Source organism: Bactrocera latifrons, unplaced genomic scaffold, assembly GCF_001853355.1.
Source record: "Bactrocera latifrons isolate USDA-ARS-PBARC rearing strain unplaced genomic scaffold, ASM185335v1 scaffold_242, whole genome shotgun sequence".
In the NCBI taxonomy this organism is placed as follows: domain Eukaryota; kingdom Metazoa; phylum Arthropoda; class Insecta; order Diptera; family Tephritidae; genus Bactrocera; species Bactrocera latifrons.
This window is the reverse complement of record NW_017535986.1, coordinates 219,975-246,703: the sequence shown is the minus strand read 5'-3', so window position 1 is coordinate 246,703 and position 26,729 is coordinate 219,975. Positions and strand designations below refer to the sequence as shown.

Below are 26,729 nucleotides of genomic sequence, written 5' to 3'. Positions count from 1 at the left end.
ATCATTCAAGTATTGCATGTAGAAGGAACATGGTTTTTAAGGCTGAAATAGTCGTTTTTTTATGCTTTACTAAAGTTTCTTCACTATTCTAGTATGCTGGTAGGATTAGTTTAAGTTAAAAGTTCGAACCTAAGTAGTGTCTTAATTGGACAGCTGAGAACGTCGATACTAAGAGGGATATTACTTGGACAACGTAGAGCGTCGGTACGTTGTGTTGTTCGCAAAGACCCCCATAACTCGATAAAGCGTCTTGAGCCTAACAACCAATATCGGTTTCGACTACCTCTTCTAGTTAGACGAAGTATGACTGCGGAGATGTTTAAATTTTAGTCTTGCAATGGAGGACAATGGAAAAGCAAGTGCCTGGATGTTTCCATCACAACTTTGATAATTTAACACATGAATCGAATTATATCTTGTAAAGGAGCTGGTCGTCGTCCAATGTCTGCTAAGCGAAAGTTAAGGTCGTCAGATCCTGAGCTAGAATGTAAGAGAACAACAGATCTAGTATGTAAGTCATACGAAGACTTAAGCGAAATTTTATAGGATATCAAAATTCTTAAGAGTAACTTCAGACAAACTGGTGGATGTAGTCTCGTATAGAAATTCACGCAAGTGAGGAAAGTTACGATTCTTTTACAAATGGCTCAAGCAGCTCACAATTTCCAGTTTTAGACCAGGTATCCACTGGGAATCCAAATAACATCTGTTTGAAGGCGACCCAGGGTTGTGCGCTGGGTTTAGGACTCGCCACGTAAAAATGCCTCCAATGAAAATTAAACAACAGTCTCGGAAGAGAACTTCACTCCGTTGGAAAGGGCAAGTGGAGAAGGATCTGGCTTCACTTGGAATCTTGGAAAAGAAGAAACGACTGCCGCGCTTTTGTTAACTCGACTATAAGCGGTATCTATGCCAGCAAAGAAGAATGCTTTCAAAAAGCGATCTGTCAAGTCCTTTATTTACAAAACATCCCTCCACACAACAGTCGTGTTGAAAAGGAATGGATCGAAATTTATATAAGGCCAAGAAAAGACAACATGAAGGCTTTAATCTATGCCTAAAACAACTAAATCTCATTATGAAAAAATTATGTATTGGGAACTCTTCACCGAAACTGTAACTAAAGCTTACTGAGAGACCGACTATCATACAGCAGAGGTCTCTTTTATCATATCATTTAAGACCTGTGAAACTCTCACATAAATCTCCGGTTAATAGAAGTCAGTCTTTCTGTAGCCACTCTTAAATTCAGTAATCTAACCTTATTTTCTGTGCTACAACTTCGTTAAAACACTCGTTCCTCGGGACTAGATAGAAATAAATTGAGTTTTGCACCGCGACCTAAGGTCTATTCTGCGCTTCCATAATAGTCCAGTCATTATGGTAAGTTCACCTGGGAATACGAGATACCCAGCTGCAAGTCTGTAAATATTGTATATTGAGGTAGGGTGTATCTACCATATGTAGGCTTTGAGACAACTTTTAGGGTGTCAATATACAATATTTACAGACTTACAGCTGGGTATCTCGAATTCCGAGATTCTTGCTTAATTTTAGCCCAAATGACTGGACTATAAGACAAAAAGCACAGAGAAAACTGAAAAATTAAATAAAATTATTCAAGCAATAACAAACGTCTTTGAAAGCCTAAAGAACGCTAAACTACTGGAGTAACCTCAAGGTATACATGTATGACTAATTTCTAGTACTCACCTGGTTTACCATTGGGACTATATGGATCGTAGCTGCCTGCCGACATCGGTGATGCGTAGCCATTCGACATATTCGCGCTGTAGCTGTGGTTTTGTGAACCCGGTGATGGGCTCAATGGTGGCGCTGAACTGGGCACACTACCCGGACTAGAGGTGGAAATCCATTCCTCGTTACTTGGAGGACTGCAATACAAATAAGAAAAGGTGTCAGGCAAGAAAGAAAAGTAGTATAATAGACCATAAACATAACAAGGTCAACGCGGAAAGGCAATAAAATGAACTCACCATTCCAAACGGGCGCGCTTGGGCACAAAGACCAGATGTCCATTGGCAGTGCCGCTGGCATTGCCACCAGAAGCTGCCGCGGAAGAGGATGACGCCGTTGCGCTATGATTGCCGCCAGTTGTGATCACCAAAGTGCCACCGCCCGCAACGCCGCTGGACGTTGAAGCAGCGCCGGAAACCCCAGCAGTCGCAGCAGCACCGCCGCCGCCGCCACCAACAACTAGATTTATGGTGTTCACATTATTCAGCGGACTCACAGCTATTGTTGTTGCATTGCTCACTGCGGCAGAAGACTTATTGGCAGCAACGGAAATGGAAGTACCGCTGGATGAGGATGCCGTTGACGGCAGTGTGCTGACAGTCAGTGCGATTATATTGTTGCTGTTGTTCACAGCATTGTTGTTGCTGTGGCCCGTATTGCCGTGATTGTTATTGCTATTGTTGCTGTTGCTTAGAGTATTATTATTGCTGTTACGATTAATGCTAGTATTGCTGAAGTTGCTGTGAGAACTACTACTGTTAACGGCCGTCAGTGACGCTGACGTTGGTGTCGCCACGGCCGTTGCCGACGCTGAGTTATGCTTCGTCAACGCAATGACGTCGTGCAGCGGTTCCGTTTTAATGGCAGTCGAAATGATTTTAATTTTCTCCTCCACCGATGCGGCCAATACATTCGTTATGATTGTGGGCTTCTCGCCCAACGTAATGCTGCTGGCATTGTGGTTGTTATTGTTGTTGGCATGCAGACGTTGATGATGTGTGACATGCGCTTGCCGCGGCTGATGGATGAGTGTACGTTGTTGTTGTTGTTGCTGCTGCTGTTGGTGCACACCATTCAAATCGAGCGCATTACTCACTTCACCGCTGGCGATGGCGGCGACGCTGAGCAGATGCGTTGCAGCAATGGTGGCCGGTGGCTGATTGACACCGGCCGCAGCGGCAGCGGCTGCAGCTGCCAATTGTTGTTGCAGCAGAATGTGACTGGGTATGATGGTGGTGGCGGTGGCGGTGGCGCCAGCGCTGTTAGACGACGTTTGCGTCCCTGTTTTGGCATGCGACGTCGACGCAGATGACGTGGATTGCTGTTGAGATTGTTGCTGTTGCTGTTGTTGTACATTTAAGCGATACATGTTGGGTTGCTGATGCGAGCAACTGCTGTTTGACTAAGAAAATATTCGATGATGTGTGACAATATTGTATTTTTGTTGTTGTATGACGCCTAATTTGCTTGCCGCTCGCCAGCAAGCGATTTTCACATGTGTTCGGTTTCAATATGGCGTTTTGTTGTTGCGCATTTTGCGGTTATTGCATACGGAATTGTTGGCAACAGACGAACTATGCGCAACATTTGCTTGCCATTCTTGCCACATTTACATTTTCGTTGCAAGCAAGTAATGCACATTAATTTTTTGAATTAAATATTTGTGGCAACAGTGGTTACAGCACACAGCATATAATTTACCGTTAATTTTTTTTCTGCGGTAAGCTGGAAGTAGAAAATAAGTTGTTGTTTAGTAGAGAAAAAAACAAACATGATGTTCAGAACTGTATTTTTAAATAAAGACGAGTATATAAACAGCTTAAATTTTTAGTCCCCGCGCTTAACGCTAATAGAACTGCATGAACGAGAGTTCATAAATTGTAGGTAGTTGGATCATTCGACTTGCTGAAGTCGTTCCATAACCTATTGTCATATAGAAGGTAATATCACAATACTATTTTCATAGAAACCCTTATCTTTATCGGCGGAAAATTAGAACAATTTTGGGTTTTGCTGAGGCGAAGTTTTCACCCGCAAAATCATTCAAGTTAGACAAGAAAAGATAGTATCCAAACACTTGGTACCCGATTCGGATCATAAGGTGAATGCATAAGACTCTTCCAACCAAGCTTCCGGAGCTTTTAGTCGTAATCGATATATGTGACTTGACGTTATTCTGATATGGAACACAATTCCTCTGCCATTGTCAAAAGTTAGTCACTCCTGAGTGATTGCTTCCTACAGTTTGGAGGATTGTTGACAGTATAGGACCGAATTGAAAATTTGGCTTAAGGGGGGGGTGGGGGATATTAGGGGCGGTTGACTCTGTCATAGTTGATGATTCACTACCAATTCCACCAAATACAAAGTAAAACTTTACTGGAAGCCTTGCTGCTCCATCAGGTCTTAGCCACCATTTGTGCCAACTGACCTATACTGGTTCACAACCATTTCGCCCTGACGTTGCCTTTTTCAACACCAGTAACTATCTGCTTCCAAAATGAATCGTATATATCAAAATTCAACACTGAGTCTTTCGTTGGAAATTTGATAGATCAGATTGTTTTGTGTACACTCGTGTGGTACCCATAGGCTTTGAGATCATTGTGCATTGTTGACATCAAATTCGACGAAACCAAAATTGAACATTGAAGGCTGTTAAAGTATGAGGAGCCCATAAACACTATTCATATTTTCAGGTTCTTTGCTTGCGTTTTCGCATTTATCGAAAAATAAGTCGAATTCTGAGTCAGACCATCTGTCATCGAACGGAACAAAGATTAGTCTTATATCTAAGAATTTCCATTTAGACGTTTCCTGGTAGGTTTTAACGAGTTTGGCAATGTGAGGCCGAGTTGAATCACTCTTTTGGATCTCTCCTGGTAAGGAGGTCATAAGGAACCCAAGTTTCTTGTATGTGAATCATTACCAACGCATGTAGTCACTTTGGAATAGCTTGAGGGCGACTCACAATGCTGAAGTAAGCTCTTCTTCGTGATTCTCGTCGAGCAACGCCCCCATTTCACGGTCTTCGAAGGCATTAGGTTTTTGGCCTTTCCTTAAGCGGGCGGTCGTTGCTTTGAAACGATCAAACCAATCATGGTGTGTTGTTTGCGATAAGCTTCAGACGCCGATTTCTTGGACTGTGAAGTAAAACAAAATAAAAAAAAGGCATCAACCAAAAAGAGACAACGCACTCGCGACTTGACTCCCACATCACTGTTGACAGTTATAACATAGGAGTCTATATTCCGTTGGCAACAGCAAGCCAGAATAACTCTTGCCAACTGAGGAGTGTTGAGTTGAAAATTAAAGTACTCCCTCGACGAACGAAGACCAAACTCTCAACATTCCCGCCCTGCTATTTTGGTGGTGAAAACCCAGGACCTGACTAACCTTACTATCTCGAATAGGCAACAAATAACAAAAAGAAGAAACGACTGATGCGCTGATGTTAACTCGCGTAAGCGTTGTCTACGCCAGTAAAGAAAAAACTGTAGAACATTGAAATATTATATATTTCACAAGAACTCCCTAGCTTTATATGAATTGTTGAATTAATTTTTCAGTCGATATTCGAAATTTTCAAGTTTTTTCAAGCTTCTTTAGTACTAAGGAAATCTAATATTTATGTCTCTCGAGCACTCTCTCAACAAATGCCAAATGTACGCACATTTTTTCGTCACTTTAGTAGTTCATACTTTTCTATTATTTGTCTATATATATATATACAAGGATATATATGATAGAGGAACGAGTGAGTGTCGGAAGGTCACTTAATTAATATAACTCAAGTATTTACCCTATTTATTTGCCGATACAATTGTAGCAGGCAGTTATATACAATAATTAGGTCATTGCGTTCATCCATCAAAAGTCAGCAGACACAGGGTTGCAATATCCGGATAGATACCCAACAGATATATACACACCCAATGGTATGTATGTAAAAAAGACATTTACCTCACACAGCTCCTGACAAGCCACGAAAATCCCCCTCCCACTCACTCAACCCAACACTTTTATTTACTTTATTTTGACCATACACAAGCGCCTTACCCAAACACATACACAATTCTGCACTCTCACAAACACGTTTTTACAGCAACATATATTTAACCGTTATACATTTTCATTTCACCTATTCTGTTATGCACTTTTATATGCCTTTCACCCAACCACCCATGCACGCAGCCGCCTCCCTATGTCAACAACCCACATTAAGAAAATAACAGAAAAAAAAAAGTTAGCGGCTTACGTCGCCATTGCTGCAGCCTCAAGGATTCCAGGTCAACAAATTTTCGCCGATTACATAGGCCGGAAAATGTGCAGCGCAAGTGCGTTTTGCCTGTGTAGTCGGGGCGTTGCTGCACTAGAGCAAGGCGTCGAATAGAGGCATTCTCGTAGTGTTCGTGAACCTTCGTTTTATAGTCGGCGCAATTATGCACTCGTTCAGTAGTTCATCGCTTTTTTTTTATTGAATCACCACCTAAAGCCATACTCAGCCTGTCTAGCCTTCGCTTTCGATTGTTTTCTCCCATTGCAAGCACGCATATGTGTTCGTGTTGTCATGTCATCACTATTTCTATTTTATTGCCTGCCTCAGCTCATTTCTCTCACATGTGTATGCTCATACTGCGATTTCATCGCCCTCCCACAATGCTTAGCGCTTGCTCTTTCCATATTGCACTCGTTTATCCTTTGCTCGTTTATGCAATCGTCGCCTTTATTTTCGTCATCACTCGAGTAGCAGTTACAAGTCCTACAGTTGAAATTCGGCAACGCCTTGCAAATAAGAAGCTTCTATGACTCTTCCCCCCTACATGGTAGTACATTCCCATAATATTGCATTGCTTTGCTCTCTTCGACTATGTGTACATATGTAGATATGGGAGCGGCAGAAGTTCGACACCCGGAAATGGCATTGAAATTTCACTTAACTTTTCCGCAATGATACCAGTGACCCGAACGTGAGTTTGCCAACATGAAAGTGACCGAAGCACCACTTAAGTAAGTGAAATTACTAATTCTAGTGCGAACGTGGCTGGACGGTAGCGTTGCAGTGTATACATATTGCAAAGTTGTATTCTAAAATGTCGTGTGTGACGATGACAATCTAATAACACATGATAATGAGAAGACCTTGTTGTAGCGTAAATCTTATAATTGGTGTTTTAGAATGGCCTAGTTTAAAGTTTAAGACGTTTAGCTAGAAGTCTAAGTTTCGACGAACAAAGACCAAATAATACCAAATAATACCCGTCCTGCCATATGGAGCAGAGGCATGTACGATGACAACATCTGATGAGTCGACGTTACGAGTTTTCGAGAGAAAGGTAATCTAATCTTGGCTTGAGTGCTAAGGTTGGGGTTGGTTGTCTTCGGAATCATCTAACGGTAGGCATAGGAAACGAGCTGTTTCGACGGGTTCGAAGCATAGGGAGAAGGGTGTTAGATCAGCAGGGTTCGCTGGTCAAACGTAAGACACTAACCATTCTTACGTGAACTCATTCCATGTTCGATGCCGTCAACGTATTTCAGGAATGATCTCTTGATGTTCCCAGAAGGCGGTTGCGCTTCAAGTGGACGGCTGTAAGGATGGTTTCTGAGAAACTGCTTGGAGAGGACCTCGATATATTTCTTAACCAGAACTATACCGGCCGGGCTATCCAGTAATAGTACAGAGAGTAGTACTCTGACACTTCCGAAGTGTTCTTCTGCGTTTTACTACATCCAGTTTCTTCATATTTTCCCCATGAGATGCCGACTTGAGGATTTTTTTTGGCTTCCGTACTTTGGCAGTTAATGCGATTGTATGAGTAGTGAAGGAGGAGAGGCTGTCGAATAATACACCTAAAATGTTAGGAGTATTGACAGTCGGCATTTTATCGCCATCGATTTTATTGCAGAGAAGAAGCGAGAAAGGTCGGAGAGATTGTCAGAGTACGAAATGAAGTTTCGCTCTGGTGATTGAGCGTTTTTGCAGATGTAGCAATTAAACAGTAACTGGTAGAGTTCTGCGAGACCTCCGTTTAATTTTTACACTCTCGCAACAAAGTTGCTAAAGAGAGTATTAGAGTTTTGTTCACATAACAGTTGTTTGTAAGTCCTAAAACTAAAAGAGTCAGATATAGGGTTATATACCTGAATGATCAGGGTGACGAGTAGAGTTGAAATCCGGATGTCTGTCCGTCCGTTTGACCGTCCGTCCGTGCAAGTTGGAACTTGAGTACAAATTGAGATATCATAATGCAACTTGGTACACGTACTTCCTGGCTCCATCAGAAGGTTAAGTTCGAAAATGGGCAAAATCGGCCCACTGCCACKCCCACAAAATGGCGGAAACCGAAAACCTATAAAGTGTCATAACTAAGCCATAAATAAAGATATTAAGGTGAAATTTGGCACAAAGGATCGCATTAGGGAGGGGCATATTTGGACGTACTTTTTTTGGAAAAGTGGCCGTGGTCCCGCCCCTACTAAGTTTTTTGTACATATCTCGGAGCTATGTCAACCAAACTCTACAGAGTTGTTTCATTCATGCATTTCCATATACAGTTCAAAAATGGAAAAAATCGGATAATAACCACGCCCACCTCCCATACAAAGGTTATGTTGAAAATCACTAAAAGTGCGTTAACCGACTAACAAAAAACGTCAGAAACACTAAATTTTACGGAAGAAATATCAGAAAGAAGCTGCACCCAGGCTTTCATTAAAAATTGAAAAGGGGCGTGGCGTCGCCCACTTATGGACCAAAAACCATATCTCAAGAACTACTCGACCGATTTCAATGAAATTCTGTGCAGAATAGTTGCTGAACACCCTGATGACATGTACGAAATATGGGTGAAATCGGTTCACAACCACGCCTTCTTCCAATATAACGCTATTTTGAATTCCATCTGATGCCTTCTCTGTATAATATATTAATTAGGAACCAATGATGATAGCGGAATAAAACTTTACACAAATACGGTATTTGATGCGAGTATAAAATGTTCGGTGACACCCGAACTTAGCCCTCCCTTACTTGTTTTAATTTTAAGTTTTTACCTCAAAACAGTACAGATGTTTACCGACCTCAGGTAATGCATGATACAAGCCCTTCAGCTTTGGAGAGAGCATCGTTTGTTACATGTCCTCAAGTAGCCTTGTGTGATTAGCTGTGTGAAAAGCTATTGACAAGTCCAACGCTACCAGGATCGACCTCTTACAGGTTAGCTTTTGATTGAGACCATAAATAATATAAGCGCTTATGACGTTAAGGGTTGTGGCGGTGTTGGCCACTTAGCCGAAGCCAATCTGATGGTCTGCTGGACTTACGGAGAGAGTGAACGTTGGGAGTAGCAAGGTCTCGAGTGTCTTCACTACAGGAGAAAGAAAAGTTATCGAATGATTAGATCTCCCGTGGTCAACGACAAGCTTACTCCCATCAAAAACTTTCAGAAATCGTATGTATATTTAAAAGGTTGAGTACAACACTTTATGGGCTCACAAGGGTTTCAGCTTTAATTTCCATTATTCTGTACCAGCTCAAAAATAACTTGTAACTACGTATTTGTATCAAAATATATAAATATAATATAGAGGCGACGGCCGCAGCTTATAGTGTGTAAGCTTACCCACGTACCCTTTAATTCTTTCAAAGACCATTAGTTCACTTTTCACCTAAACCACAAACATATGACAAGCACGCCCACTTTTTCAAGCTATTCATTTAAGCATATTATGTTTCAATGCCAACGCAAGCGAATTTAATGCCTAAGCCCAACAAATGCTTCAAATTCTATTCTCAAGCAAATTAACGAGTCTCAACGAAACCGTGAGAGTATACCGTACATACAAATGTAAGGCCAAACACAACCCTGGACATACATCAGAATAAAAATAACCGCTTTAGTGCAGAAAGTTCAACAGCCTCGAGAAAGGTGAAAAGACCGTAATTGGTGCGCGAAAAGTTTTATTGGATTAGAAGGCAAATATGTAGTGGGAAAATGCAGAAAATAAGTGAAATGCATAAACATATGTAGTGCGGCATGAAACAGCTGATGCAGTATGAGACCATGCGAGGGGAACCTTGGCGAATATGCTCGCACTTGTACAACCTGCCATGCCTATATATATTTTTGTATTTGTAAGTACATAGCGTACTGGTTGGAATGGTACTTAGAAAGGTTTCCAACAAAAAAATATTGTTGAAAATGCTTTTGATGGATATTAGGTATATAAACTCTCAGTTTTTATAGTCTCCAAGAGTTGTAGTTGATCTAATGGATGTTTGTAACCCCTTAGATCTTTATATATCCGTCTAACTGCTCTTGGTTTCGCTATATGACATTAGAAAGGAGGATGCAATCATGTGTAAAAGTTCACGCAAGTGAGTAAAGTTCACTTGGGAATGGCCGGAAACGATTATTTTACAACTAACGAATGCCGGTCTTAGACCAAGTATTCTCCTCGGATGAGAGCAAATAATTCGAGCTGCAAAGCTGAATAGTAAAGGTACAATCCTCTCTGACGTACGCCAATGATATTGATATCATTGGCCTCAACAACTACGCCGTTAGTTCTACTTTCTTCAGACTGGATAACGAAGTGAAGCGTGTGGGTCTGGTTGTAAACGAGGAATAGACAAAGTATCATCAAACAAACAGGGGTCGCACTCAGCATTAACGCCAACAACAGGATCAAATTCAGAGTGACTAGGCAATTGAGAAGTAAAGTTCTTTCTCGACGAACAAAGACGAAACTCTACAAGTCACTCATCATCGCCAACCTACAAAGGCGTGGACGACATGACAACATCTGATAAGTCAGCGTTACGAGTTTTCGAGGGAAAGATACTGCGAGGTGCGGCAAAATTTATCCATTTCTGTAGAGGATGGTTACTTTTGATCAAAAGTAGTTCCCTTATGACAGCGTATAGCGAAAACGATCGTCGTCTACTCGTGATGAGCCGGCGAAAATGGTGATCAAACCAGATGGTCAGAAAGGTTTTACCTAGGCTTTGCTTGTATACTCTAAAAATCTGATACTATGTGCTACTCCCCTAGGGCCAAACGCTTAATTTGGATGTGTATTGTTAACAAAGGGACCGTATGAAAGAAGTAATCCACCAGAAACGAACAGCTTTGGCAAATAGAAAAGGAATTTTGTTCCATCTGGACAACGTCAGACCACATAAATCGATATTGAGTCGCTAGAAGCGCAGGAAGCTTGGTTGGGAGATTCTCATGCAGCCACCTTGTAGTACAGATCTAGCACCAAGTTATTAATGCTTGTTCCTGTTTGGCGCAAATTAGTTTGCTGGTGATGCCTGGTGTATCTCATGACTCAAGTGAAGCTTGTGAAAATCAATCTGGGGCAATCCCGTTTACAAAAATTCATCATCGGTTCAGGGATACTCTAAAACTCGTAACAAAATCTCTTTTTAAGACGTTTCTAAAATACGGATGTTTTACAAAATTAATTTTGATTATTTAAGACTGCTTAAAAACGAGTAGAAACTCAATAACCAACTATTCCCTTAAGTTGCTGAAAATATACTCGTAGTATATGGTATGTTCGAGCTTACTGCTTTAGTTATTATGTGTACTATCCTGCAAAGACGAAGCACAGGCAACAGCCGAAGAGCAAATACAATCATAATATAGTATACATATAGCTGCAATAAAATTCGATAACGTTAACAGCAAAAACAACATTAACAGTGCCATAAATGAGAGTCGTAAATGTTTGGTGTAGAACGATGCCGAGTGCAGTGAGAGCGTACAACAAGTACAATAGTAATAAAAATAATAAAAAGTTGACTGCAAAAATGGTTGGTAGAAGCAATAAAAGTCCACGCAGAATGTCTATAACCGATTGTTGTCATACACAAACATAGAAAATTTATATTTTTCCATTAGTAACAAATTTTGCTGTATTTTTGTTTGTGTTTGCATTATTTTGTTGCATTAGTTGTACGTGCCACACTCGGTGTTGGCAGCTACGCCTACGTCAAATGCAACACTGTGTGCGTTTTTGTACATTGTTGGTCTTGCACTTATGTGGCGTGTTTTAAGACTCTGCATTGACCCAATTTTCGAGGGTTGCTCTCGAATTCCAATCGAACCCTTATATGACGAAGGATTTTAAAATTTATATCAGATAGTATTTTGAAAATTGATAATAAAATTTATGGGTATGTTCATAAGGGACAAAGATTCATTGGAAAGTTGCTTGAGAAATATTATCAAGCTTTAATAGGGTTGAATTGAGTATAAACATGAAATGAATCCAAATTCCAGTACTCATAAATACCATGTTCAAACAACCTACAGATAAATAGGGTAAACCCTTCTCTTTCAGAGTATCCAGAAGACGACGGTATATGTAATTGAGTGTTAATTTATTGTCGCGATGAACTAGACAAAGTTATTAGCCAAGCCAATTAATAATCAAGTGCATGTAACCTATGCTCGCACTTATCCTACGAGGCGGTTGCGTGACATAACACTGGCTTACATTTACGAAATCGAAATTTAGTCCGCAAATTAAAAATTGAGATTTATTTCTCAAAATAGTCTCCCTTTAGCTCAAAGCACTAGACCAAGCGAAGGTCTATTTCTATATCTATTTCTTTCAGTTGATGAAAAGTAAATAAAGCACCAAAAGAAGATATTAGAACAATATGAAAATTTTCTGAAAAAAGTGCAAACAGAACCTCCAGTTGAAACCAGTCCCAGAAAAGGAATTAATTACAGAATAATTTCACAAACAATGCAACAACAAGAAAGCGCTTTATTAATGTGGACAGAGACAGATTGCAGGTGACTGACATTGACGGGAACTCCTACTCACCGAGCACCATACTATAGTTGGAGATCGAAGACAGATTGTCGAGTCTACTATTAAGCTATGTGCTGGACAATTCGGCCGGTCACCATCCAGAGTTGCAACTCGCCCTTAAGGGCTACAGGGTCAACTAGTGCGCGGACCAGACCAGGGAATAGCAAGATTATAAGGACCTATGACAGTGTTTCAAACTGACGCATTCAGCGCTATTTGTGCCTATAGTGGTAGCACTCCTACCTATCTACATACAATATTTCACCCTCGATATGACCCTAGGGTCCTTTTAGATGTGTACTGTCTAAGTTATCTACCCCTCCTTCAATTAGAGGTATGGCAAAAAGAAATCGTGGACTATTGTCACCATGGATGTAGCCGTTTCGGGCACATGGTTGTGGATCATAAAAAATCTAAGACCACGTTGAAACTTAATAAGGCAATTTTTGACGACCCGTATATCTGTACACTCCAAAGCTCGCAACTAATCGACAAATCAGCCAAACAAATGCTGAAAAATGGGCATAATTCAAAGGTGTGTAAAACTTTTCAGCCAACTGAAAGACAACTGTTCGCCCACCAATCGAAAGGAATACAAAAAAAAAAAAAAATCGTAATACTGCTAAATTTTTAGAATGGAATTCTCGATACATATCAACAAATATTCAGGTTTCAAGTGTGATGCCAAATCAGTACAACAAATTAAACAAAAAACGAATGAATAGGTTATTTTTAGCATGCTCGTTCTTATTTTTGTCCGCTTTATCTTCGTTAATATTTTACAACAATGTAATTTCATTCACTTTATACTCGCGTCAACAACTGCGCGCTCGTATAACAACCGCATTATTCTCACGCTCACTTTGCATCTCTTATTTCGCCAATTCGCCGCAAATATGCTGCTCGCCAGTTTAGAATGATTGCATTACCTTCTCATAATATTATATTAGCGGTTCGTTTGTTATTGTTGTTATTTATTCACTGTTATTGTGATGTGTGTTTGGCCTAAGGTTAATATGTAGCCTCCGTGGCGCAATTGGCTAGCGCGTTCGGCTGTTAACCGAAAGGTTGGTGGTTCGAACCCACCCGGGGGCGCACATAAACTTTTTGTGCCAATAAATTTATATTCAAAACGAAATTTTAAACATACATACATGACGCTAAAATGAAGCCTGGAATTAAATTCCACTCGAAAAATTGGTCATGAAACAGGGAAGATTGACGAAATGTCCGAGAGAATAAGGATAGTTTTAATATGTATGGATTTTCTTTCAGAGTTTATAAATTAGCAGTTTTGCAATGACTAAATAATATATACATATATTTTTTTTTTCAATTCAATTGTTTTTTCTTCAAGACAGTTTCTTAATAAAACAAAATATTAAAACAAAATATTAAAAAAAAACGAAGAAAAAAATTAATTAAAAGTTTATTAATATATTGAAGAATATCATACATACATAATTCAAAAAAGTATGATAATCCGTCCAAAAACCTCTCAAATCAAGTGTATTTTGGAGATGCGGGGCATCGATCCCCGTACCTCTCACATGCTAAGCGAGCGCTCTACCATCTGAGCTACATCCCCATAGAAAATTTGGTTGCCCAGTGTTGTGATTTGAATACTTAGATATGTGTCATTAACTGGTTATACGGCTTAATATCGGAAATAAGACTGTTTTAAGGCCGGTTTTATATTGGATATAAGACGCTTTAAATTATACAAAACGGATCACAATGAATTCGACAAATTTTATTGGTTTTGGAACTTTTAAAGTACAGTATAAAGTCATTGTACTTTATGAGTAATCACTAGAGATAAACAATAACAACCGGCTTTTAGTTAGGTTAGGTTAGGTTAGCTTCTCCCTTAAGAGCTCGATCCTAAAAGGGATCTCACTTGTGTAGCTTAGAACGCCGGTCGGTCCGTTGTGGTAAATAAAATTCCTATATAATAGATCGTAACAGTCTTGCCAAAGGTGGACAGTGGTGGAGAAAGTTCATTTCACCATTCTCCATCAGCTTTGACAACTAGCATCCGAAAAGATTTTTAACCTATTGGTGTCCGTGTACCTCGGTAGATCTACTGTGTTCTCCTCTAGGTCAGGAGAATATCGCAGTCGGGTCGGGTCGTTGAACAGCGAATACTAAGTTCACGCGGGGTCCATTGACCAGGTGCTAGAACGTAAGACGTCTCGTTCACATACCGAAGCCCCCTCGGGATAGCTCATCGACTTTGCAGTTGCCAGAAACCAAAACGTCTGATATAAAATAAAGTAAAGTAAAGCCATTTCTAGTGAGAACAGACACTCCTTAATAAACAGTCACACTCTCTGAAAGAGGCTGTACTTCAGGGAAGTACGCCTACTGCCACCTTAATAGGAGAACCCTATTACGGTTCGATAGCTTAAAGCTAAGATTTATGGAGAGCTCCTTGTAGAAAACTCCCTTCCTCCCTAGCTTTGACCATAGAAAAGGCTCACTGCGCTTCTTTTCCAGCAACTCCTACCCATTCAAATATCCCTCGTCTGTATTTGAGCAGAGAAAATATTGGATAACATTCGATTGCCGGCCGAATAAATTATCGATTAAAGTATGAGCTCGGCATTACAGCGCAAGCTACACAACATGCAGGTCCTAATATAATATACATTACAGAGTCTGAAAGTGTTCAAGAGCAAGATATAAACGATAGAGAGATGACCATGTCTACAAAATGTTAAGGATGTGGTGCTTGAAATTGTCAGGAAAGTGTTAGAGAAACTCGACTTTCGAGTATGTTTGAATGATTTTAGTGCATATTCTTGCTCTACTCGTCCCGATAAAGCGTGCGAATTCCAATCCTACATTCATGGAGAGCATTATAACTGCCGGTGAGACTTGGGTTTGCGACCTTGACATGCAAAAATCAAAATGATACTCATTGTTTTTTTTCGATATTCATGATTTGGTACATCATGAATTTGTTTAGGACTGACAAATGGTCAACAAGGAGTTCTATTTGGCCGTATTGAGGCCTTTGCGTGCGAACATCCATCGAAAACGGCCGGCTTCGCCTGTGCTGCTTATGGTAAGGCTAACTTGACACGCCGCGAGTTGTAAAAACTGGACTATAATCCGACAACATTCGCTTCAACTCTGTGAAGACTCCAATGAACAAGTACCCTTTACATACGTATGCTTAAATGTAGTACTGTAACTAAGCCAAGAGTGTTCCAAAAGTTCACTTGTATTAAATATTTTTACTAACTTTTTCAATTTCCCGCAGTAGGGCTAATCGCCACTTACTTTTATTGCTTACACGAGTATTGTACGTTCGTTTAGATAACTCTCTCGTGCCGTTGTGCAATTTTCGTGTTCAGGCTAATGTTTTTTTTATTGTTTTTCCATTACAAAATTATCAACTCTCTTTTTGATCATTTTCGTGCAATTTTGTTTTTTATACCTTGAACAGGATATATTAAGTTTGGCAAGATGTTGGTAACAACTAGAAGAGAATGTCGGAGAGCCAGTAAAAATATATACATATACATATGTATATGTACATAGCATAACGAGCTCTTCAAGGTGTTGATAACGATCGGAATCAAGAGTTTGTATAGAACACTTTTTCATTCGCTGAGATATCTTTGATGTGGCATTACTTATTTCTTTTAGCAACGCTATAAAATCTAGACTGGTCTGACTATCCTACGAACTGAAGGATCAAACTGAAGTCTTTCTTTGTATGGAAAACTTTTTAATTTAACGAGATTTCTTTACGTAATTTGGTATGGATTATTTTCCAAGACAACACTATGATATCCAAAGCCATTTTTCAAATCGTACGGCTATAGCATAGAGCTATCATACAATCTGATGGATCAAAGTTAAGTTCTTATATGGAAAAGCTTTTCATTTGCCGAGATTTCTTCACGAAATTTGGCAGGGATTATTTTCCAAGACAATGCTACGATATCAAAAAAAAAAAAAAACAAGAAAAAACGTTAACTTCAGTTGCACCGAAGCTAAATACCCTTCACAGGTGCATTTCTGTTAGTAATTATGTGTTCATATGCTATAGTAATCCGATCTGAAAATTTTTTTCGGAGATTATATTATTACCTTAAGCAGTAATCCAAGTCCAATTTCGTGAAGATACCACGTCAAATGTGAAAGCTTTCCATACATGAACTTGATTCCGATTGTTCAGTTTATATGGCAGCTATATGTTATAGTTAACCGATCTGAATAATTTCTTCCGATATTACATTATTTTTATGAAAAATAACTCTTACCAAATTTCGTGAAGATATATCGTCAAATGAGGAAGTTTCTCATGCAAGCATTTGATTCCGATCATTCAGTTTGTATGGCAGCTATATGTTATAGTTAACCGATCTGAACAATTTTTTCAGAGATTACATTATTTTCTTAGAAAATAATCTATACCAAATTTCGCGAATATATCTTATTGAATGCAAAAGTTTTCCATACCAGCACTAGATTCCGATCGTTCAGTTTGTATGGCAGCTATATGTTATAGTTAACCGATCTGAACAATTTCTTCGGAGACTATATTGTTGCCATAGAAAATAACTTGTGCCAACTTTAGTGAAGATACATTGTCAAATGTGAAAGTTTTCCATACAAGAACTTGATTCCGATCGTTCAGTTTATATGGCAGCTATATGTTATAGTGGTCCACTATATGCAGTTCCGACAAATGAGTAGCTTCTTGAAGAGAAAATGGTGCTTGCAAAATTTCAAAACAATATCTTAAAAACTGAGGGACTAGTTCGTATATATACAGACAGACGGAATGACGAACAGACAGACAGACGGACATGGCTAAATCGAATCAGCTCAACATACTGATCATTTATATATATACTTTATAGGGTCTCCGACGCTTTCTTCTGGGTGTTACAAACTTCGTGACAAAATTCCCCCCTGTTCAGGGTATAAAAAATTTTCAGATCGTATGAATGTAGCATATAGCTGCTATACAAACAGAACGATGAAAATCAAGTTCTTTTATGTAAACTATTTCATTTGTGTAAGGTATTATACTTTCGGTGCAGCCGAAGTTCAACTTTTTTTTTCTTTTAATTTTTTTGTTGAGTTAGCAACCGCGAAGCTTGTTTTCGATGTTAGACAATTGAATGAAAATGTAAAAAAGGAAATCAAACGACAAGAATACAGCGGATAAAAACACGTAAATTGAAATTGAAATTACCGACGGAAGTGGGATACCAAAATACAAAAGCAACAGAAATTACAGCAGCAATTACAACACTGCCAGCGGCAACGAGAGCAATGCACATGCCGCAACAATAGTAAAATGCGCAACAAAACTGGATACCAACAGTCAGCTAGACAGCCAGTCAGTCAACGAATGCATAGTTTAGACACAACCGACAAAAAAAATATATATAAAAATTAAACTAAATTAATTTGAAAGCACCCAGCGTTAACGCTACGAGCGTGCGAATACGCCAGGCTAGTTAGTTGCCATAGAATGACAGCTCGTTTGGCCGCGCTTTCCCGCCCTTCGTCAGCAGCCTAACTTCATTGTCGCTTTCGTTCGGAGGCACGAGTGTGTACGTAAGCTCAATTTTCAGTTCAATTCGTTTTGTTGCATTGCTGCATTTCGTTTTATTTCACCTTTTTTGTGTGCATTTAATTTCGTTTTCATCCATGCTGTGATCGCCGCCGCACTCGTGTTTGATTGTCGTTTCGTCACGTCTCGTCGCATTTTTCGCATCGTTTCGCATGTAACATTCTATTCTAACCCTGTGCTCTGCATACGGCATCCCAACGCCACCACTTGGTAGCATCATCGATGCTTCATCTGTCCCCAAATGCCTTGAGCAAGCAAGCAAGCACCAGATGAGCGCGAAATTTCGTACGCGGCAGACTTTGCAGGTAATTTATGTATGTGGAAAGTTTGGTACGACCAGTCTAACATAAAGCAATAAATTTCCAGCAAAATGTGTGGGACGAGATATTTTTTTAAGCAGTTGGAAACGAGTTTTGAATTTTTCTAGTTGATCATAAAGTTGGGGAGACTTTTTTAAGTTGTCTAAGAATGCATATTTCAAAGTATCAATATCTACAACCAAAGCTCGTTGTATCCGAAAGGGATGAATCCACTTCCATGCCCTTTTGGGTATGAGATCCTTATATCCTGGGAGGTGCTTCTTAGCGCTCTCAAAACCAAAGCTTATGGCAACGTTTGAGTTGGTGAGGGGACCGTTAGACTCCTTGTTTAGCAGAGTCATAGCTCATCGAATTTTATTGAGCCTTATGTCTTCCAACCGCTAGTTGGGGAAGACTGGTTGCACTATCGCAGCATTTCCTCTATCTCCGCAGGTGTGGAGGGTTCAGAAGGAAGTCAGCGAGGTCCTTCCACACCTCTACAAGCTCTAGCTACCGATCCGAAATTTTCCTTGACCACCTTAATGAAAACCGCGGATATACGAATATAATAGTCAACTAAGAATAATATTTAGTTCGTCCAAGTGCTCGGAGACAACTCACCAGCCGCTATCCTTTATTACTAGTAGCACTTCAGTATACATTGGTAGGGACTTTTTTTGTTCCTTAATGCCTAATTATTTAATTAAGGGAAATACTAATCCCATAAGGATTTATGGGGCTCATGTCTAGACTTTGAACTGGCCAATCGATAATTTTAATATTTCGACTACTTATCCGCGTAAGCGCTGTCTGCGCCAATAAAAAGGAATAAGAAGATTCAGCTTTTAACGACCCGCGAGCGTAATCAAAAAACCAAGCCAATCGTGAAGAACCCACACCATCACTGCTGACCCAGCTTGTTTCACACGTTTTTTTGGTGTACTTGGGCCTAAGTTCTTGTGAAGGAGGTCGTCATGGTTTTCCATCATTGTCAAATACGTTGAATTTGGATTCGATACTCCAAATTATCTAATTCCAGAACTTTTTTAGAAATGATCTTTAGCTAAAGTTTGTACTATTCGCCACACCATCACCCATTTTAAAAACCACCATTCATTATTGAATAATAATCGACGGAATAGACCACGTCCAGCACGCAGTGAAGAAAATATGGCAGCTGTAGCGGAGAATGAATACGAAGACCGTGGAGAGTCCATACGGTGCCTTTCGCAATCACTCGGACTGACGTATGGAACGACTTGGCGCATTTTACGTCGAGATCTGAAATTTAATGCATACAAAATGCGACCTTCTCAAGCGCCGTCTCTTCAAAAGTTCCAAGAAGAATCGACATTTTCGAACACAATTTTGTTCAGCGAGGAGGCCCATTTCTGCTCAATGGGTATGTAAATCAGCAAAATTGCCGCATTTGGGACAAAGAGATACCTGCACAGATTCACGAGCTACCATTTTATCCAGAAAAAGTAACGGTTTGGGGTATTTTGTGGGCCGATGGAATCATTGGTTCATATTTCTTGAAAAATTATACCAGTGAGAACGTAACCATTAAGCGGCTAGATGATGACAGAAATTGAAGTTTGTTTGGTATCAACAAGATGGCGAAACTTCTCGCAAATCGTATGAATCAATTCATTTATTGAGAGAACACTTCGGTAAGCAGATTGTCCACCAAGATCGTGGGACATCACACCATTAAACTTTTTCTTATGGGAATATGTCAAGTCTAAAGTCTATGCGGAAAATTACGCTTAGATTTAGGCCTTGGAGCAAAACTTGGTCGAAATGCTCGAACGAGTCATAGAAAACAGGACTCAACAGATGGGGACCAACTGACACGTAGCCGCGTGTTTGCAATTTCAGTACGGACTTTGAAATATTTCGAAATAGCCGTGTATAAACACTACATTATCAAAAAACCGCTTTCGAATCGCACAGCAAACGCTTTTCTGCTGACAGCTGCACTAATTTGCATACAAAATTCATGGGAAGTGAACACGAATAGCTTACAGCAGCCGCAAACAGAGTATTTACATACAAACATATGTACATATATGTGTATATAAATAACAATAATAACAATAGTTGGTGCATTTGTTTAATAACAAAAACAACGGGAAGAGCATTAAACTTTTATCAGCGCAACCGGTGCTGAAAAAAAGCTGAAACGTGAAAAATAATTGCCGAGACGATGAGTACGCGAACTATTTACTAACAACAACAAGTAAAGTTGAAGTGCGGAAAAGCAGAAGCGTGCAAAATAAGATTGAAATTGAAACCTACAAAAAAAGAAGAAGAAGAAAATACAAATTTGAATAGCGACACGGAAGCGCTAAAACTAAATCACGTGCATACCACTCTCCATACATGCATACACGCACACATACACACACACACACACAAGCGTCGTATTATTTGGCCCACTGACTGAGTGGCGCTGATGGCGGTCATACGCCACATAAGTAGCCGAAGAATTTTTGATTGAATTCTCGCAGCCGCCACACTGACTGCTGGGGCACATCGGCCGCGTTGGCGCCGACGCTGGTCAGTCGAGCAAACGAGCGAAATGTTGACTCTTTATGCCTTTTTTTTTATAACATTTTCGATGGCGATGGCTGGTTAATAGGTGCCAAAATGAGCGCACCAGCAGAAAGAAAAAATAAAAAACAACAAAAATATGCAGTAGAAAAAAACATAACAAAATCAACCAGAAAAGAGCAAGAAAAAATCAGCGAAAAAAATTACAACAACAAGGCAAAAATCAGCCACAAAAATAACAGCAACGCCAACATTTTGTGTGTCACTACGTCAAACCGCAAAAAGCGACAAATAAAAAGCACGGCGAAGGTACGAGTGTGTGGCAAAATGGAGTGAGAAATATAAATAAAATATCATGATAAATATGCATGTAAAACGCGCCAACGAACAACTAACAATACATATACCCTTGAAAAAATCAGAAAGTTTTTATACAAAACTTAATTTTCATCGTTCAGTTTGTATGGCGGCTATTCCGTGAAGTTAACTCGTCAAATAAAAAAGTTTTCTGGATAAAGACTTGATTTTGATCTATCAGTTCATATGACAGCTATATCTTATAGTGGTCCAATCTGGAAAAATTTTTCAGAGATTATAGCGTTTCTTTGGACGATAACTTATGCCAAATTTCGTGCAGATAACTCGTCAAGTAAAAATGTTGTTCATATAAGCACTTAATTTTGATTATTCTCAGGAAAAAATATATTCTAGATCAATTCTATATCTCAAAAACTAAGGAACTAGTTGTTATATAAACAGACAGATTGTCGTGACTAAATCATCAATGATTTAGAAAATGTATTATAAAATCATCAACTCCTCCTTCTGGTTGTTACAAACTTCGTGGCAAATTTAATATACACTGTTCAGGGTATTTAATAATACAAATATAATATAAAGAAATATATACATATGACAAATAAGGAAGTATGTGTATGTTAGACCCACAAAAAACAAGAAGATATTGTAAACCTGCTCTCGACACTAAATTTGGAAGCTGATTCAAAGGCTTGCTGCTTGCTTTGTTCAGCATGTTGGCTTGATTTCATGCTACGAAATTCACCTGTGTGTTTATTGCCGAATATTGGCTTCACAAATGTCGCAAACAAGTTAACTGTAATACAAATTTTTCGGACAATATATTCAACTATATTTTGGCTTTAAATAATTTAAATAATTTAATTTTTTGGCGTCAAAATGGCAGCTCAAGATTTTCACTTACAAATAGCAAGACATTAGTACCAAAAAAATATACTAAACGCGATGTGCCACACCCTCTTTGCTAGTCTAAACTTGTAATCAAGAAGTGCGAGTATTTACACACACACATAAAAGCATTACATCGATTACAATAACACAGATAACATTTTGCTCACTGCAATGCCGATTGCATTCGAATTGCAGTGGAGAGCATCGCACATGCTCTCTTCTGCACTCTCGTGCACTCACAGCCATATATGTATATGTACTTAAATATTCATGGTTGTACTTACAACTGCGGCGATATGTAATGAATAAATACGTAATACGTAATTGCGTGGGCGATTTGATTGCTTGTTTATTGTTGTTGGCGGTCAAACAAAACCAACTACAAATCGGAACATGAGAGTGAAGCGGTGATATTTATTGCAGAAAAAGAAAGGCGCGCACTTTGCGAATGAGCTTGCAATTGTTCAAAATAACAAAAACATTGTGGAATTTATAGGAAAAATTAGTTTCAAAGATCAAAGTCATCGATGACATAATAATAATTAAAATATTTGCGCTTAATTTAATTGCGATAGCTTTTATTGAGATTTGTATAGGAGATATAAACACAGCCTAGGAAGCGAAATTAAAAAAGATTATTACACTGATTCCAAGTCGAAGATCGAAGTGGAAACATCCCTCCCTAGGGTTGTGCACCCGAATGAAAAGCAGAAAACTGCCTCGGATGAGAGACGAGCTTTTGATGAAAAGGAAGACATCCACTCTATTGGAAAGACCAGGTGGAGTCTCCAATTAGCGATAAACAGCAAAAAGTATAAACGTCTGGCGCGCTGTTGTAAACCCGGCTATAACCGCCTAAACGGTGCCTACGCCAATAAAGAAAAAGAAAGTTAACTAGAAAATCGGAAATCCGTAAAATAGTTAAATTGAGGCTACGAGAGGTATTGACTCAATTTCAAACATTGATCGATATATACAGTATGAAGCCGGATTTTCGATAATCTTTGAACGGTACAAGGAGTGGTTTTTTTTCAAAAAAAAAAAACGGTCTCTTATTGAGCTATAAGTATAACATGAAGGCAGCCGACGTTTGAAAAAGGTATGGAAATATGGACCCGATTTCAGCTATTTTCGGCAGATTATATTTAGAAAAAATGGTCTCTTTTACTAAGATCCCTCACGTATTGGCCGATATGTAAGGTATGAAATCAGCCAGAAAGTAAAAAAAAATGGGAGTGTGAAGGCTATGGGAAGTTTTCGAACGATTTTTTCTATGAATTTCCTTAAAATATCTCACGGATTCACCGATATTTTGGTAAAAAAAATTAAACCTAGACATATTTGTTCACTGTCCAATTTACACTATGATCCTCGAAATTATGCAAAAAATCCATATCTGACTAATTGATCATACGACAATTGAAGCTTGAACAAAGGAGAGCAGGGAAATTGTCTTTTTTGTGGAGTACCAGAGTTACTATTCTCATAGAAAATTACGTTTAATATCAGCGGAATCGGTTTCGTTGTATTCTTTCGACCTTAGATGGCGACCATTAAAAATTGGTTAACGAGTTTAATTTTTCGAAGAGATTCATCGTCGTTTCGTGCGTGGCCAACGACGAAAGATGCATCTACTGGTAGACACTCTACTTCACCGGCAATTCTTCTCCGAAGAAGCCGATGGCTGGATGTAAGGACTTCGCGGGAGCTCAGCAAGAGGTGGTCAGCAACCTCAGCAACAAGAGCTTTCTGGCCTAGTGTAGGACGTAAAATATTAATTGAACTGCTATCTCACATCGCCGCCCTAACTGCACACTGTCCTAGAGGTTCTTACATGGTGAGGCTCAGGATATTCGTGCGCAGCTTGTCAAAGTTGCAATTAGGAAGGTGTGTTGAAAATATCTAGACACTTTCTCCTTCACTGCCCAGCTTTCGCCAGATTATGTATGGTTGAAGCATCTCTGTTATTACTATTAGTCAAACGTTTCTAACATAAGCCTTAAATTTTAATGGATATGATCTCGAATCAACCAATAGGCCTATAATTTTAGAAATAGAAATCTCTTTTTGAAATTAGTTTTGACGTACTATATTTCAATTCTGTAAAACAATTTAGTGGACGAAGAGCAACCTGAAGAGATTCAAGACATGCCATTTCATATAGAAAAAATGCGGTTTGGTGTGGTTTGTGGGTCGGTGGTTGGTCCATATTTCTTCAAAAATTATCCCGGCGAAAACGTAACCGTCAACGGCGACCGTTATTTCGCATTGATAACTTACTATTTAATGCCTGAAATTGAAGCCGTGATCTCTGCGACATTTAGTTTCAAAAAGACGGCGCCACTTCCCACACGTCGTATCAATCAATGCAATGCAATCATTGAGAGAACACTTCGGTGAGCAGATAATTTCACGTTTTGAGCCGGACAACCCCTTTTCTATTCAAGCCTTGGAGCAAAAGATCACGCATGTCACTTGTCAGTTAGCAGTCAAAATGCTCGAACGAGTTATCCAAAATCGGACTCAACGGATGGACCATCTGAGATCGGCCAACATTTGTAAGAGGTAATCTTCAAAAAATAAATCCCAAAAATTTTCTTTCGTATGATAGTAAAAATTCCTCATTAAATTTGAAGTTTCTCTGTTTTTTCTTAAAAAAAAAAAAAACAGACAGGGGACCTTGAAATGGATCCCCTTTATATTTTGAGTTTTGTAAAATAATTTAGTGGAATTGGTTTTCATAAGTGCAAAAATTTTAAAAATATTTTGTGAAAGCAGAACACACAATTTTTTCGGATTTATAAGGTATATATAAGGATATTTACTATACTACATATATTTAAACTTTATGTGGTGGGATGTTAGTACTTTAAAATGTCTAATTTTTGAAAATATATGGCAAATTACTTAATAATATATTATTTATCTATCTTATATATATATGTATACTTGCATTACCCGATGTTATTTTGGTGTTAGATATTATATTCCAAGCGCATTCCTTAATCCTAAATTTAAGAGAGATGTTCTGTACTGTTGCACTTAATCCAGAGTGTGTTTTTAATGTGGTTTTTTTTAACTGTGTTTGTATATGCACATATAATTATTTAATTTTATATATATCTCCATATACATATACATATGTATCTATGTATATCTTCAGATATATGTTTGTATGTATGTATAATAATTTATTTTAGAATTTCATTTTTGAACACAAGCACTCAACTTTTAGCACATTCCACATTTTCCATGCGACTTTTTATTTGTTTAATGAATTGTGCAGAATTGATAAATATTTATTTATGCTTTTTTTGCATCTTCATTTCACAATTTTTATAATTTTTTTGCATATTCTACTATATATTTTTATACACTGTACACATTTTTCAGCTTCGTTGCATTTGTCACTTTCTTTTGTCTTTTTAATATACTTTTTATTACCTACACAGAAGAATAAGGAATAGAAACAATAATGATTGCACTAATAAAAAACGAGACGGCAGAATAACAACAACAACGACGGTAGTGCCGAACAGACGTTTGATTTCGTAGCGTAATCGTACTAGGACGAGACAGTGTTGTAGAACATTTCGGAATGGATCTGCACATGAAAACGATACACTTAACGAGGAGCGAAAACCACTGCATACTAAACACCACACATGAGCATGCATACATACATACACATATATATGTCTACATATATAAATATGTGCATCCGATAGAGGAAAAAATTGAATGAGACTACAATAGCAATGCTTGCATACAAATGTCAAGTATGTATGGATGTGTGTGTATGCATGTAGCAGACGAAAGAGACGTAAAGCGATAAATAAAAGTAGTGCTTGTGAGGGAGTGCATACAACATGTTATATGTTTGCATGCAATGCGTTTGTCGATGACGGCGGCACTGACTCCGGCTCCGACTCCTGTGACGACTAAAATGTTAATACAAGTATACAGTTTCTGTTATTGTTTTTGCCTCGTTTGTTGAATGCTGTTATTATTATTGTTGTTGTTATTGCTAGAACGTCTGCTCGTTTATGTTGCGCTGCATTTTATTGATGTTGCCCCGTTTGTTGTTGGGATGCTCGTGCGAGACAATGCTGCTATGTATGTATGTAGTGCGTACGGTCGGTGAAAAAGGTAACGGCGGGTTACGCGACGTAAGTGCAGTCGATTACGTACACATGTAGGCTTTTATATTTCAACATAGGCATCCTCGTCGTTACTTTCTGAATTGTGCTAGCATACTTGCTCTCAAACAAACATAGAGATACTGAAAAACAGCAAAAACCCGCCGTGAATTCACAATCACTTAGCACACGAAATTCAACATGCGTACGCGAGAAATGCTAAAATAAAGCAAAAAAATAAATAATTGCAGGGCTGAACGGTCAAAAGCGATATTGCCCATTTTATTTTATTTAAGTTTATTTATTTTTTTTGTAAATTTTTTTTAAATAATT

At 38.8% G+C, this 26,729-nt stretch overlaps 1 protein-coding gene and 2 non-coding genes across 5 annotated transcripts in view; 1 reads left to right on the top strand and 2 right to left on the bottom strand.

The window, feature by feature from the left end:
• The window catches only part of LOC108969157 (probable serine/threonine-protein kinase DDB_G0282963), a 128,239-nt gene that overhangs the window by 70,076 nt on the left and 31,434 nt on the right, over positions 1-26,729 (bottom strand). For 2 of the 3 annotated variants that reach the window (XM_018933713.1, XM_018933715.1), the window contains exons 3-4: positions 1,998-3,483; positions 1,714-1,895 (exon numbers count right to left, since the gene is read on the bottom strand). In XM_018933713.1, coding sequence (XP_018789258.1) covers positions 1,714-1,895; positions 1,998-3,127 — 1,312 coding nt within the window. In that variant the 5' untranslated portion in view covers positions 3,128-3,483. Of the gene's footprint in view, positions 1-1,713; positions 1,896-1,997; positions 3,484-25,215; positions 25,374-26,729 lie in introns of those variants that run through there. The other variant, XM_018933714.1, reaches the window with a different exon arrangement.
• On the top strand, positions 13,613-13,686 carry Trnan-guu. The gene has a single exon. It is a non-coding gene; the product is annotated as a tRNA-Asn (tRNA).
• On the bottom strand, positions 14,107-14,179 carry Trnaa-agc. Its single transcript has one exon. It is a non-coding gene; the product is annotated as a tRNA-Ala (tRNA).